This window comes from Rhinatrema bivittatum, chromosome 8, assembly GCF_901001135.1.
Source record: "Rhinatrema bivittatum chromosome 8, aRhiBiv1.1, whole genome shotgun sequence".
In the NCBI taxonomy this organism is placed as follows: Eukaryota; Metazoa; Chordata; class Amphibia; order Gymnophiona; family Rhinatrematidae; genus Rhinatrema; species Rhinatrema bivittatum.
The window spans coordinates 84,773,974-84,790,784 of record NC_042622.1 but is presented as its reverse complement, the minus strand read 5'-3'; the positions used below and the strand labels follow the sequence as shown (position 1 = coordinate 84,790,784).

Genomic DNA, 16,811 nt, shown 5'->3' with positions numbered 1-16,811 from the left:
CAGTCCAGTCAGGCAGGCTCCCAGTCAGATAATTAGGCATACAAAAGCGGTCACTGCAGGCAGGATCTCTAGGAAGCAGTCTCTGCACAGGGGTGGGAAATCATAGATACAGTGCTAGGAGACTTCACATGCAAGCTTGTATTCAGCTGTCTGTAGAGCTTGCTGGCTCTCAGGTGTCCAGCTTATTGTCACAACCTTTTATGCCTAATGGGGGTGTCACTCTTATCCCTAGGGCTGCCCCTCTCGCATTACAAATTCTTCACACCACTGTCTCTGGTCTTCCCCCTCTTAGTGGTAGTGACATACAATGACACGCCTCCTTTTCCAGTCACTGCCCTTTCCTTCCTGTCTCTTTCAGTTTCACTTCCTGGCATCGCCATTTTACAGTTTCTTCATATTACTTTTTTTCCAATAATATATACGGTTACATAACTACGAAAGATAAATTCTTACTCTCTTGCTCATAGTATCAGAAAGTATTTAAAAAGCAATGCAATGCTTGCATTTCATAGCATGTGGTTCCCTGCCATGAGGTTTTACAGAGCTTACAAAACAAACAGGAAATCAGCACTAATTACTGTAAACAAAGAAAAGCTCACAGCAGCTTCCAAGACACATTGTCTTGCATTAAGCATTTAACCCTTTTTGTTCCTCTGTTTCAGGCCGAGCGCACCTTTTAGCCCCCTTTTGGCCGCATGTTTTTGCCGCGCTATTATTATCCCTTATACTGTAAGGCGTAATAGCGCGTGGAAAACGTGTGGCCACCCCCCCCCCCAACATAATAGTGCTTATCACATGCAAATGCATGTTGATGAGCCTATTAGTCACCCAAAATACAGAAAGTAAAAGGTGCAGCCTTTACTCTCAGAAATTAAAGGCAGGCGTTAATTTCAGATGGCACCGGGCAAGTGTACAGAAATGCAGAAAAAACTGCTTTTCTGTACACCCTCCGACTTAATATCATAGCGATATTAAGTCAGAGACCCCCCCCCCCCCCCGAAAAAAAAAAACCTTAAAAAAAAAAAAAATCTGCCCACGGATTGGAAAATGGACGCTCAATTTTGCCGGCGTCTGTTTTCCAAACTCGTGGCTGTCAGTGGGTTTGACAACCGACGCTGGTACAATTAAACGTTGGTTGTCAGACCCACTGGCAGCCACCACTTCCGCTAATAAGGCGGCGCTAGGGACGCAGCCCCGATCCTGTATCAAGCAATTTAACCCTTTAGGCACTATATCTGTTTCTGTATGAGCTCTGTGCACTACACACAGACATTCAGCCAAACAATGGTGCTTGGATAGGGCTGACTATGCATGTGGCAAGGAATGTGGAGTCTCCACAGCTTTTTAGACAGCTGAAGACAGTGCGTTTCTTCTGCAATGATGTCCTGAATTGTAGACTGCATCACTGTGCAAATCGGATGGGATCTTCAACTGACTCCACAACTGTAAGAAACCCTGAACATTTTTACAAGTTATTTAGAAAAGGGTTTTTGCTTGACAGCTACCCTTGTCATCAGTCAAGGGTTCCTTGGCCATGTGTCAGGGAACCTATCTGAAAAAAAGTCATACTTGCAGGCTGTCTGATGGTTCTGTAAATCCATGATGTTCAAATTAGATAGGTCTGTTAGTGCTGAACCACAAGGAAAATAGGGTAGGTGGGGCTTCCTGGATTATTCTAAAAGAACACCACGTTACCTCTAAACTGAAGGATAAAATCAGACATGGCTCCCAGTCAAATCCTGAATTTGGATTTGACTCTGTTGTTAATTACTTCTCACTGAGAAGGTAAACAAGATACGTTTCAGAACTTTATGCCATGTTAGTAATACACTCTGGACATACTTAAACACAATCATCTTCATCATACCTTTCCATCAGATGCAGTATTGATCCTATAGTGGTACACCCTTCCCTCATAACGCAGTGAGATGGACCTCTGTCCTGGGCTGCTCTCACTCTCACGCACCAGAAAGCTCCCGTTGATACCGCTGCTCAGAAGGTACTCAGCTGCATTGCGAGACACTGGTCCATGGTACCAAGAATGTTTTTCCAAGCTATTTACAGGGGTGATGTAGTTGCTGGGGACCCAGCCCTGACCATTCTTGGTTTGGGCCTCACACCATTCCCCATTGTGATTATAACCCAGGACACGGAGCTTTTCACCTGTAGAAAGAAGAAATTGGTTCTCACCTGATAATTTCCTTTCTTTTAAGTCCAGTTGGACCAGTTCAGACATATTGGTTAAGCCTCCCAAACAGAGACAGAAACTAAATGATTTGCTGACATCACCCCTTACTGACTCCCATATTGGACCCTCAGCCTGCCAGTATTCTATGTAACAAGCTGAGATAAACATTTTTAATACACTATCCATCCATCACCGCCCTCTCCCCCCCCCCCAAGCAAAAGCCAGAGGGTTTTCAAAAGAGAAACGAACAAACAAGAAACAGAACAGATATAAAATGCATTCCTTGATAAGGTTTATTACCTTAACTTCCAGTACAACAACCAGCACATACATGCAGTTATTTGAAAATGAATCAGGAGAATAATAAGCTTGGCAGAACATTGAGGGTCTGGACTGATCTGGCTGGATTCAAAGAAAGGAAATCATCAGGTAAAACACTAAATTTCTCCTTCCTCTTCATCCAGTCCAGACCAATTGGATGTATCCAAGAAATCCCTTTACTGGGTGGGATACTGCCAAGTCCACTCTCAATTCCGAACCAAAGGAAGCTTCTTCCCTGGCTTGAAGGTCGAGACAACAGTGCTTTGAATAAGTATGCAAGGAAGACCAGGTCATTAAATTCTGCCCATGAAGCCACATGTGCCCTGGCAGAGTAAGTCCTCAATTTTTTGGGAAGCAGCAATTCCTTGGATATGTAAGCCTTTCCCATCACTTCAACAAGCTATCAATGTCTTTGAAGCTGTTCTGTCTCTTCTAAAACTCACTAAGCTGAACAAATAATATTCTGAGGTTATGAAGCTGTCAGTGACTTAATTACAGAAGAACTCTCCTAGCATCAAAATTACAAAACCGAGCATACTCTTCTCCACCTGAGTCCCTTTGAAAGGAAGGGAACCTTACCATCTGGTTAAGATTAAAAAAAAAAAATGCAAACCCATTTTAAGAAGGAACAAAGGAACCATAAGAATCTACATTGCCTTGTCTGAAGAACCCAAAAAGGGATCTCTATACAATAGTGCCTACAACTCTGAAATTCATCTGGTGGAACAGATTGCTACTAGAAAAAAAACACCTTAAGATTAAGCAGCTTAAGCGACATTTCTTTTAGAGGCTTAAAAAGATGACCAACCAGTTAAGAGACCACCAAATTCCAATTCTAGGGAGTTATTCTCTTACCGGATGCCAAATACCCTTCACTTCCTGAAGGAAACAAGACATAGCAGATGAGATGATAAAAAATCTACCCATCAACTGGCCTCCAATAGCCACTACTTGCACTTTAGAGAGTTAAGGGCCAACTCTTATCCAATACCCCCCTGCAGGAATTCTAAGATAACCAGCACTGAAGCACCTCTAGCTGAGATCTTCTGAATCAAGTATCAATCCTCAAACAACTTTCAGACTCTCACATATGCCAAGGATGTAAAAACATTCTAGGACCACAGAAGGGTATTTACAACCTTTCTGAGAATATCCCTTTTCTGACAGATAAGCCTCTCATGGGCCAAGCTGAAAGACAAAACAGACAGATCCTTGTGAATCACCAGCCCATGAATAGTAGGCCCCTGCCCTGAGGCAACAATAGCAGATTCTGTCAACATCCTCACTAGATCTCATACTAAGGATGTCTTATCCAACTAGGAACTATCAATATCACTAGCCCCAATATCCAGAAATCATCTTCATGACTCTGCCCACCAGAGGCCAAAGAGGGAATTCTGGACCGACCAGTGTTGAATCAGGGCATCCAAACCAGAGGAACCTCTTACCCTTCTTCAGCTGAAAAATCTTCACATCTATGCATTTCTGCTGATCGCCAACAAGTCCATCATTGGTTCTTCCCATTTGGACATAATCTGGGAGAATACCTCTTGAAATAGACTATCATCTGAAGTCCAGCCTATTGTGACTGAGGAAGTCTGTTGTATATTCTCTGCACCCAAGAGTGGTGGACAGCCCTTTTACATGCTTCTCTGCTCAGACTGGCCGCAGACCTACCTCTTATGCCTCATTTCAACACCTGATCCCACCTCAGGGAATCACATATGCCACCACCATAGCATTGGCTGACAAGATCCTGACTGCTTGATCCTAAGGAATAGAAGCAAGCAACCTAAAAGAATTGCCTTCCCTATTGCTCTGGTTTCCAACCTACTGATGGTCCACTTGGCTATTTCCCAGATTCCAAGTACCTTGACCCACTATGCAGTGAGAACCTCAGCCCCAAATACTGGCAACCGAGATCACCATTATCCAAATGGAAGTTTCAAGATTCATTCCTACCATCAGGTTCTTATGTACCAGTTACCAAAACAAAACTCTCTCTGGTGTATGACTTTAGGAGTCTCATGAAATATTTGGGACTGAGGAGACCACTTTGAGATTAAGTCCCTATGCGTTCTTGCCCAAGACACTAAATTCATGGCAGTCACCACAGAACCCACTACCAGAAGATAAATCCATACAGTGGATCTCTGAATCCTCATTTTCTCTGAACCCTCCTCACTCCAACCATGCACTTGGTTCTACAACTTCTAGATTTTGTTGTCTGTCAACTGGACTCCATCTTTCCGAGTGTTGAACCAAACCCCTAGCTACTCCAGGGATCAAGAGGGAAGATGCTCTTTAAAAATTGGAAACCCTGCCCAGATCCTGCTATAACTGCATCATTCTGGACATCGCTGATTCGCTTTCCTGGACCAACTTCATTTACATCCACCAATCGTCCAGAGACAGATGCACCCAAATATGTTCTCTGTGCAGGGGCACCACCATAACTATGACCTTGAAAATAGATGCTGGAGCCGTAGCCAACCTAAAAGGGAGAACCTGACACTAAATTGCTCCTCCCCCATCACCGCATAGGAAAAGGAAGCCAAGGTTAAAATCCTACTGCCACTCTTTGTGATCTTGGGAAAGTCACTTCACCCTCTATTGCCTCAGGTACTAACCCCTCTGGGGACAGGGAATTACCTACAGTACCTGAATGTAATCTGCTTTGAAGTACCTGAAAAGCAGAATATACAATAAATATTTTTTATGTCCTTTTACCAGAATATGCAGACATGTCTGTCAGATCTCTTTGTTGAGCAGCTGTTAAACGATTTGAGTCTCTCCATCCTGAGTGAAACAACTTTAGAGCCATGTTGAGCTGCTTCAGGTCCAGAATAGGGAAAAGGTACCCCCTTCTCCTTCTCTGATACCACAAAGTAAATGGAGTACGAACCCTGACCGCATTGAGAATACAGGACCGGACCCACCACTTCAGTATGCAGCAGCCACAAAAATGCCATCTGTATAACTTCCCTTTATGAAACGATTGACAAGGGGAACCATAAAGCAACTGAAAAAAAGGATAACAACAAAAGAAGTTGCTCTACTGGGTCAGACCAAGGGTCCATCAAGCCCAGCATCCTGTTTCTAACAGTGGCCAATCCAGGTTTCAAGTACCAGGCAAGTAACCAAAACATTAAGTAGATCCCATATTACTAATTACAGTCATAGCAGTGGCTATTCCCTATGTCAGCTTGATTAATAGCAGTTAATAGACTTCTCCTCCAAGAACTTATCCAAACCTTTCTTAAACCCAGCTACACTAACTGCCCTAACCACATCCTCTGGCAACAAATTCTGGAGCTTAACTGTGCATTGAGTGAAAAAAGTTTGATTAGTCTTAAATGTGCTACTTGCTAACTTCATGAAGTGCCCCCTTGTCCTATTATCTGAAAGAGAAAATAACAGATTCACATTTACCAGTTCTAGACCTCTCATGATTTTATAGATTTCTATCATATCCCCCCTCAGCCGTCTCTTCACCAAACTGAACAGCCCTTACCTCTTTAGCCTTTCCTCTTAGGGGAGCCATTCCATTCCCTTTATCATTTTGGTTGCCCTTCTCTGTACCTTCTCCAGTGCAACTATATCTTTATTGAGTTGCAGCAACCAGAATTGTACACAGTACTTAAGGTGCGATCTCATCATGGAGCGATACAGGGGCATTAAAATATTTTCCATTTTATTCACCAATCCCTTCCTAATAATTTCTAACATTGTTTGCTTTTTTGACTGCCGCAGCACACCGAACTGATGATTTCAAAGTATTATCCACTATGACGCCTAGATCTTTTTCCTGGATGGTAGCTCCTAATATGGAACCTAACATCGTGTAACTACAGCATGAATTATTTGTCCCTATATACATCACCTTGCACTTGTCCACATTAAATTTCACCTGCCATTTGGATGTCCAATCTTCCAAGGTCCTCCTGCAATTTATCATAATCCGCTTGTGATGTAACTACTCTGAATGATTTTGTATCATTTACAAATTTGATTACCTCACTCGTCGTATTCCTTTTCAGATCATTTATAAATATATTGAAAAGCACCGGTCCAAGTACAGATCTCTGAGGCACTCCACTATTTGCCTTTTTTCACTGAGAAAACTGACCATTTAATCCTACTCTGTTTCCTGTCTTTTAACCAGTTTGTAATCTACAAAAGTACATTGTCTCCTATTCCTGTCCTTTGTAGCTTTCTTAGAAGCCTCTCATGAGGGACTTTGTCAAACACCTTAAAAAAAAATACAAATGAACTACATCTACCAGTCTACCTTTATCCACATTTATTAACCCCCCTTCAAAAAAATGAACAGATTTGTGAGACAAGACTTCCCTTAGGTAAATCCATGCTGAGAAAACTCCGGAATGTAGCCATTTCTGATGACTCATAAGGCCCACTGATCCAAAGTAACATGGACACACTTCTGGTTTAAGGCCGACAACCACCTGCCTAGCCTTTGTACCAGACAGTGACATCCATACCTTCATTGGAAGGTCTGAACTTCCAGACCACCCCGAGCCTCTATCCTTTCTTTCCTTCTTGGAATTCCAAAAGGACTATATTTACTGAAGGGTCCAGACCGCTGGCCATTCATCAATTTCATCCTCAGGCTTGTCTTTGGGCAATCAGAGTCTTTTGATTCCCCTCATGCTTTCATCAGCTTTTCTAAATCTTCCTCAAAAGGATGGATTTCCATAGAAGGAAAGTTAACCACAGCAAACAATGGGCAGCTACAATGGAAGCTGTACTTCTAAGTTGAAGCCCGGACCAATTCATATGATGTGTCTGCTAAATAGATCGCCCATAGTGCCATCTGAACCGCATCCTCCAGGATTCCCTCCCCCCCCCCCACACACATTCCAAGAATGTGCTGAGACAAATACGATTCTGCCCCAGCAACAATATCGCTGCACAGAGCAACCTACAGCACCAAATCAGCAGTCTTAAAAGCCCATTTAAGCAGAGCCTCTATCTTCCTATTCTGAACATCCTTGAGAGCAGAGTCCCCCTTCTACAAGGATAGTGGTCCTCCTAGTGATAGCACAAACTATGTCCACCTGAGGAAATTCCAGCTTTTCCCTTTCCTGAGCCAGGAGGGGATACAGCCTCGCCATAGTTTTACTCCATTTAAAAATTTAACTTTAGGGCATCCCGTTACACAGAGAATTAAATCCTTATCTATGTCAAGGAAATGCTTTAAATGTTTCCTTAAATTCAACATTATATGGTCTTCTTTCCTATCCTTTTTATTTTATTTTTTGCTATACCCGGTGTTCTTAGGGACTGTGAAAATATGGAAGAAAGTTCCTCCATGGAACAATGGAACTCCCTAGGGGAACATTCCTCATTTGAATCTCTCTGCCACTTTCTCTTCAAACCTTAAGGTCCACAACTGACAGATCCAAAAGACCAGGACTTTCTCCTCTCAGTCTTCTTCTAACTTTTCTCATTCTTTTACGCTGGATTCCCAGAAAAAAAAACTCCTGGGGAGGAGGCCCCAAAGGAAAGAAACCCGGAGCTTGACCCTGCTCTATAGAAAAGGGCTTTATGCAAATATTTCAAAAACTCTGTAGGAATAGAAACCCAGGAAGAGGAAGGAATCGCATCTCTACCTGAAGAAATGGGAGCTGCTCCTCCTGGATCTCCATCTAGAGGAGCTGAGGATCAGACCTCTACAGCATCCAAGACCACCAGAGCCAGAGTAGAAGGCCCCTGCTCTGGGTTACTCCCTTCTCGTGGTTCCAATATGGCCACCGTTCCACTGCAGCAGCAACTACGCTGGCAGGAACAGCCTTGCAAACAACTCCACCGATGTGGCTCTTCTGGGGCAGACTCTGCATGCTGCCCTCTCTTTCTCTCCTCTCCAAAAGATTTATATAAGCTTCCCCTTCTGAGTGCCTGACAGCGCAATCCACATGCACTGCAAACTACTGAGTGATTCCCATGCTCCTGAAGAGATGCCATCACTTCATTCCTTACCTTTCCTGCCTCAGACCGCAGTCCCTCAAGATGGTAAACCATTCTGCCTACCGCTTTCTTTTTTCTTTTTCAGCTTTAACAACCAGGAACCAGGCATAGCCACAGGGTTCAGGAGAAGGAAGAAAAAAAAAAGAGGGGAGCCTTGGGAGCCTTGCTTAGTATTTTTTGTTTTTTTTTTAAGGGGAGGAGAGGTCGTGGAAGATGAGAGAAAAATCATGGGGAGGAAAGAAGAGATAATTCCATCAATCTATCCAGGAAAATCCTGTTCCAACAACTGGAAACCCCCTGGATCCATTGGATGTGTTCAACCGAGGGAGGGAGTACAAGACTTTCACCTCAAGAGCTGCCATCCAAATTTCTATCTCCTTCACCAAGGCCTAACCAGGTCTCAGCTCACATCACTGGATGCTTGCCTGCTATCTGCTGGAGACAGAGAATCTTGGCGGGCAAGGTCAGCATGAGAGCCTATAAAGGGTGATGTTGGTAAACCTGCTAGTCTGTCGTCATATGCTGGTTGAGAGGCATAACCCATGCAACTGGACTGGTCTGGCTATATGAAGAGAAAACAATGACAAAAAACAAAGCTAGTCAGGATTTTTAAGCCTTCCACCAGCTAACTTGCAAGCATAAGAAAAGGTGATATGTGCTGACTGGTGAAAACCACAGAAGAATTCCTTAACATGCTCAAGTAAATAACACAGATGGATCAACTGGCCCATCCCATCTGTCAATTTGTTCCTGTCTACACTACTCTGGCTAAGAAAATAGATAAATAGGTTCTCATATTAACTAGAACCCAAATCCACCGACCTCCCCTCCATGTCTTTTATCCTACCTTTCAACCCTATTCCTAAACACTGTCCTCTATACCTCTACCAAGCACATTTAATTCTGGCTTCCAGATCTCTGTTGGTTGGTGATTCCAGGCATCTCAGTAAAGAAATATATGTCCTCATATTTCCTTTGAACCTTCCTCACTCCAACTTAATACCATAACCCCTTGTTCTTGAAGCTCTTTTCCCATGGAAAATTGCATCTTCCTGTACTTCACAAAAGCCTGCTAAATATTTCAGTGTATCTACCATATCTCCCCTTTCCCTTCTTTTTTTCCTGCAAATACACTGAATCTTTTCATCAACTCTGTGGGGGTGTGTGTTGTAGGCCCTCTCTCAATAACTTCTATAAATACCCTTATGAAGGTGCGACCTCCAGTACTGAACATGTAGGAACCTTTGCTTTCAGTTTTTAATTTATTTTTCCTAAGAATTTCAATGTTTAATATAGGGAGTGAAAATGGGAGGAAATCAGTGGAGGAAGTCATTTTTAATAATGATTTTCTCTCATGTGTTAGTTATAAAACTGATAAATTCCTAGGAAAAATAAAATATGAAAACTAAGGTCCCTATAAACACGGTACTCAAGGTGGAGCCTCACCAGTTTCCTTATACAAGGGTAATATTACTTCTACTTTCTTAATGTTTCTGATCATTTCATAATCATTTTTACCATTATCTGCCTTAACTTTGTTACCCTCCCCTTTCCATAGTAAATACACAGCTTTTCCCTAGCAAGCTTACCTTTAGTTATGCTAAGAGTATTGTCTCCACTGGCCACAAAATCATACAGTGCAACAAAAAGGTTGGGGTCATTTTCACTAGAACCAGACAGAAGGTTCTCCTTGGAGTTCCAACGAGCTGCTTCATTCAGACCTTGGGGCTCAAAATCAGATACAACTGGTCTCTGAAGAGCTTCTAAAGGGAAAAAGAAAAGAAGAGAGAGAGAAAAAGATTAAATTAATAACTGTTTACCTAACACAAGTCATTAACACCTCCCCTGGTACCCCCCCAGGGATGGGATCTGATGCGGCACACCAACCTCACAGGCCAATGCAATAATCTGAGCATTAAGGAACTGCCACTGGTTTTCAGTGCAGAGTTTTAATGCACAGATAAAAAAAAAAAAAAGTAAAGTCACAATTCCATTTACATCGTATTAGCTTACTGCATCGGGAGTTTTAAAAAGCAAATTGACTGTAAAATGTGAGTTCAGCACAAGCAGAACAAATATTTTACTCGGGGGCGGGGGGGGGGGGGGGGGAGGGTGGAGTGGAGTGGAGTGGGGGTTACACAGCCGGGAGGAAATGTGCTTATCCAGTTAAGATGCTAACATATCTGGCTACAGTTCCCTGCTGCCACTTAACCGGCTAAGTCAGTACTTATCCAGCTATCTGGCTGCACTTTACTGCTACCACTTAGCCAGATGAGTACTGACTTACCCTGCCAAGTGGCAGCAGCAAAATCATGGTCAAACAGTCAGATACATCAGTACCAAGTGGTGGCCTGACTTCTTTTTTTTTTTTGCCTATTTGAGAGTGTTAAGGGTTTTCAGTGCCAGCGCAGCAGCACTGGAAACTTAGCTCCATCTCTGACCCAGGAGTTAAGTTTCAATGCCAAGAAAATCCAGACTAGGCCAAGGCACATCTCTGCATTGGAGAATACTACTTATAGCCCTCATTTGCACAGAACGTCCATGCGAAGGCGCTAAGCAATACTCATATTTTTGAATGAATGCTTTGTGAGTGTAAAACTCCTTGCTGCATCAGCAGTAAGGTTTACACTCACAAAATTTGAGTTTGAATGAGGGTTAAGCTGTTCATTTGACTGAATGCACTTTTCTGCATCACTCTTAATGAACAGCAAAATCATGATGTAGCATGATGTAAACTGGGCTGTCTCTTCTCATAAATTTACTAAATGATGTGGGATGCATCTTCTGCTAGACAGGAAATCATCATCCATGGCAAATTCAACTGTAGAACAGGAAACCAAACTCTTCCTTTTTATGAATTAGCTGTCTCAGAATCTAACTAGTGCACAATGTGACACAATGTCTTCACACCAGACTCCAGTCAGAGCGCTGCTGGCAAATTAGAGTGATTTGAATTACAGTTCATTATTCCCAGGTTCTCTCGACTATTTTTCTTCCATCACCCAGGACAAATTTCCAGCAGAAGTCAGCCTCCTCTTGCATGCAGAGGTCTAGGAAAGAAGTCTCCTTAGCAACCAGAACTTTTGGTGGTGCTGAAAATCAGCAGCAAGTGTTATCCCTGTTCCCTCTGAGGCCCAGCACATCTTCACACTGGAATGCACTGCATGTGGAAGGATAAAGAAAAGACTGAGAAAATGAACAATTCTTATAACTCATGGCACTTCCCTTGGGTAGTGTGTAATGGAGGAACCCAAGATAAAAAGAAATCATAAAAAAATATTTAAAAAACTAAGAGAGAAAACTCATCTGGGTACAGCTATCTAATTAGACATTAGGGAAAGACTTTAATCTAAGCGCTTGTGCTGATTGTTAAATTTGGGATCAGGAAGGTTTTTTTTGTTTCTTTCAATGTGTCTCAGATTAATAATAAAGGCAAATGCTTTTGGAAGGGGGTTAAACTTGATGGACATCAAGGTCTTTCCACTTTGCCACAGATGTAACTGGGCTCCTTATCATGGCATTGCAGAACTTTCATTTGGCACTAACATCTGAAATAAAACTGTTCCATTCTCCAAATGACTTGCTATGCATATAAACCTTTAATTTAAAAACATATAAAAAATGCATCTATCACTACAACAGGGGAATATTTTTTGCTGCATGCAAGAGGCTTTTCCCCCCCCCCAAGAACACATCTTGCAATCTTACATATAAAACAGTAGATCATGAGTTACATAGTATTTAAGATCTACAATAAACTATACAGAGGTTTTAAAAATCTTTTCAGGGCTGGTGAGATAGCCCGGGCAGCAGGAGGCAATGGTAATTGGGGGGCATGAAAGGGAGGAATCATCTTTGTGGTCTGGGAGGAGAGGGATGAGAAAGATGGGAGAAGAAGATTACACCAGGTTAGGATAAGATAGAAAGTGGAGGGGTGAGGGGGGGAAGAACAGAGGAGAGGTTTTTGTTTTGTTTTTTGGAGGGGGGGGGGGGGAGAAAATTCTGCACTTGGATGGTGAGGAGATGAGGGATGAGACAGGCATAGGAGTGGGGCATGGCAGAGAGTGAGAGGGCTGTATAGGTGTGGAATTGGGGGGGGAGATGTACTCGCCATTCAAGAAATGCACTCACTATGTACTTCCTGTCACTACACTGCCAACAAAAAGATTAATTTTTCGGGGGCTGGGGGTGTGTGAATACATGGCGAGTCCGGCCTAGAGGAATTTTTGAATCCGAATACACTTCCATATACTATAGAGATACATAGAATTTAATAGCAAATAAGGAGAGTCTGCCCACTGCTTCTGAAATATCATGATAAGCAGTTTTCTTCTGCTACCAGGGGCTCCTGTGGGCTTCAGGGACTATCTGGTCAGTCCTCCCAGCTAGTTGGCCCACACCTCCTTCTGGCAGCCATCTTGTTTCCTGTTTGGAAATATATAATTTCCAGGCTTCTAGGCAGGTTGCCAGAGCTTAGTTCTCATCCTTCAGCCCCCTTGGAGTCCTGCTTCCAGAGTTTATCTCGCTGCACAGACTCCAACATATGCCTCATTTTTCCGGATCTACTAATTTGTCTCATCTCCTTTTTCCAGTTTGCTTGTACTTCATACTGTGTTCCTGCTTAGTCCTGATTTGGGACCTACTACCTAAGTGCTGCAAGCCACTAGCACTTGAGGGCACAACCTGGGGAGAGGGATAGTCACCACCGCAGGCCTAAGATGCCCTGCTGCCTTTCCAGTTGGAACTCATCTGACTCTGTACCGGCCACTTCAGCCTCGGGGTCACACCCCTAGCAGACCATTCTGTCACAACTTCCTGGTGGAATAGTGTAGTCCTCAGTTGACCCCTGCCTATATATGTACTGAGTTTCTGATAAACACAGTGCTACCTTTTCACTCAATTTGAGATGAGGCAACAATTGTCAATAGCTATAAGGTATAGTATACACAGTACAGATGCTTATAACATGGCATTCTTGGACACTTCTATTCAATGAAAATCAGGGCAGAAGAATTCCAAAATAGAAGCACCAGAGGGTTGAGATTCTGCATAATAGTCTTCATGAAAGCAGATCTCAGTGCAGATTAAGGAAACCATTATTGGTGTGAGTTCTCTCAATCTTAAAGGACATGCATTTACTTCCTTTACTGTGAGGCAGACATGCTACACTGAAGCTTTATTACCTCTCAATGGTTTTATTCTGCCAGTTTATTCAAACTATAAACTTGTGAGTGGAAAGGAGTGGGTCACAGTCCCTAGCTCACTTATCACAATGCTGACAGCATATTCCAACTCTATCACAAAATTTTTCTCCTCAAAGTACTTAGAGCTGATCCTCACATCCCTGTATATACACGTTTTCAAAATGAATCCTGTTTCTCAAATTGCATGTGTACTAAATATATGCAGAACAAACAATATATGTTTAATATTTCTCATACTAAATATTATATTCAATATTTGTTCTGCTTATTCACAGTTTCCAGCTTTTTAAGATGGGGAAATTATGTCTACATAGACATGAGGTGCAGAAGCTGCTGGAATTTATTTCTGACAGAAGAGGTCTCAATGTATAAGAGGAAAACTGTCTGTGACAGAGAAATTCAAGCAGCCAGGCTCTTGTTGGCAGGGACCGGAGCACAGCCAGAAAACTGAATTTCTTGGTTAAACTTCAGCAGTTGTAGCGAAGGTCAAACAGGGAATCTTCAGGTTGTTTCAGGGCTACATTTCTTGATCAGAATTTTTTTTATAAATACATAAACACTGCAGCATGAAGTTGCTTACAAACAAAGCTGGGGGATATATTCCTAGAGTACTTCCTGCTAACGCAGACATCAGAAAATCTGTTCCTAATTATTAGACATCTGCTTGAGCAGAAAATGGCGAACTTTTCCTCTCAATGCCAAGAGATGGGAATGAAGAGCAGGGAAGGGGATTTCTCAATTAGGATTTACTGGGTACTTCCAACTGACCTGATGGTCCACTGTCAGAGACAGGATGCTGGGCAGAATGGACCATTTGGTCTGACCCAGAATAGAGGTTTATGTTCTTATGAAGGTAACATCTCATAATGAACAGCAATTATCACTACCGCTGCAGTGCAGAGGGAAAAAGTGCTCTCTACACTATGATCCACTACAGCAATGAGGATACTTTTCTATAGTTTTATTTATTTATTTATTGCCAATGATATGACAAACATGTTAGTGTAGTACTGATCTTAGTAGCAGATCTGTCTGTGTATTGAGTATTGTGGCATACTTTTATGTATGTTTTACTGTTAAGTCGCCTAGGTCACAGGATAGCATGGCCTATAAATATTTGAATAAAATAAAGTATACACCACATATTTCCTGTTCTCAGATGTGTAATTCTGTGCACAGAGCAAATATGTCTGTAACAAAGCACTGCTTCCCAAACTCATACAGGTATTTCAGGCCAACTGACTGCCAAGAATACTGATTTGAAGTAACTACTTATCCTTTGTCTTGTCAAAAGCAGAAACTAACTTAGTATCAGCAGCAGGGCTCAACTGTCTAGACCAAATGAGGATCAATTTACAGAGTAGCTGGGTTCAGAAATAGACATGCAGCGGTTTTGTGGGTGGGGGGATGCCAAATGTGTGTAGTGGTTCCAAGTGGAATGCTGGTCTTTAATGGCGGAGCTAAGACTCTATAAATTCATTTCATTTTATAATTATCAAACTACTATCAGACAGCAGTATCCATACAGGGAAGAGAAAAATTCAATCTCATCCCTTTCATTTTGTATCTAACATTAACATACCTTCCATGATTACTAATGGCAGAGGAAAGACTTCTCTGAATATTCATCTTACTCACACAACCCCATGCATGCAGAGGCTGAAGCAGCATTAGAGCAATCAGGCAGGAGAAAAGTAAAGGTAAAAGAATAAGAAATGTTTCTGCTGCAATTAATTTTTAGAAATAAAGAACAGGTACAGAATGCACAAGAGATGCGATTTTTAAAATTTGCCCAAGCGTGATCCTGACTCTGTAACCCCATCGTCCTCCACCAGGCCTGATCATCAGAAGTAGCAGAATATGAAACCACATCCATGACAGTAAATAATTTTCAAGGCCTAAAATGATGAACTTCCAGGGAGGAAGGTCTCAAGCAGTTAAAGCAGGATACAGATCAGAATGTATTGGGAGGGGAATGAGGAAACCACAACTGGAGAGAAATTTCATGACAATATGGAGTTACAGTCCATTAACTCCCTTGTATAGTGATGTCAACCAAAGTCAGGTTACAGATTCTAAACATTGTGCAAGCACTTATGTTAAAACATTAAAAACAGACAAGGAGAGAGAGAGAAGTGCAAGACAGAAGGAATGTTTAAGAAGTGAAGATTTAGAGTGAGAATGAGCAGAAACTAAGGAAAGAGGGAGAGAGAGGCAGGTCCAGAGTCAGCAGACAAGGAGGGAAACAGAACCAAAATGGGACAAAACACAATGGAGAAGGGGACAGGAAAGAAGAAATTCAGATTATGAATAAAGAAAATGGATAATGAGAGTCTGGCGGCAGCAGGGTACAGCTGGGTAATAGCTAAGTTAGTACGGAGGTGATTTTATTTGTACACAGAAATGACTAGGAAGCACATGCAGAAAGGAAAAGACCAGTAAAGTTTGAATGACAGAGGTCATGTAAGAGAAAATTAGCTAATATCCTCAAATGGGTATGTCATCTTGGAAGTGCTGAACACAGTCTCTCCTCACCCTGTCCCACCTGGACCCTAGTACTCTTACCTCTTCTCTCTCCCCTCTGACCTACTCTCTCACATATTCTGTCCCCCTTTCCATCAGTTTTTGAATATTTCCATCCCAGCTAAAACTCTGCACTCTCAACTGTCTTCCTTTCCCCTCCCACCCAACCCAAGCAATCTTGTTCTTTACCTCTTCCTACCATCTGTCTGCTTCCCTCTGGCCCTCTTTTTTAGGCCACCCCTCATTTTGGATCCCATAGCTCTCCACTTTTATATGGCCTTGCTGATAGCCCCCATTGTCCACTGGAGTCTTGCAATGGCACGTACATGCATACGTTTCAAGCTATCTGTATGCTTCCTGTCAGTTGCCAACAGTCACCACTTTCAGAACTATGTATATAAGACAGAAAACAGATGGACAGCAGAGTTAAGAATAAACTGTTAAGGAAGGAGATAAAATGTTTTAAATATGCAATTTTGGAACAAGATGCCCAGTGTTCATTCAAAACACAGCAAGTACTTAAGATACCAGTGAGGACATGCTCTTTGTAATAAGTATAAACCACACCCAAATCTGGCATCGCTTCC

At 42.3% G+C, this 16,811-nt stretch overlaps 1 protein-coding gene across 2 annotated transcripts in view; it reads right to left on the bottom strand.

Annotated features, from left to right (window-relative positions):
• Positions 1 to 16,811, bottom strand: part of ABL1 (ABL proto-oncogene 1, non-receptor tyrosine kinase) — a 243,872-nt gene that overhangs the window by 52,708 nt on the left and 174,353 nt on the right. For both annotated transcript variants that reach the window (XM_029611047.1, XM_029611048.1), the window contains exons 2-3: positions 10,087 to 10,260; positions 1,868 to 2,163 (exon numbers count right to left, since the gene is read on the bottom strand). In XM_029611047.1, coding sequence (XP_029466907.1) covers positions 1,868 to 2,163; positions 10,087 to 10,260 — 470 coding nt within the window. The remainder of the gene's footprint in view (positions 1 to 1,867; positions 2,164 to 10,086; positions 10,261 to 16,811) is intronic.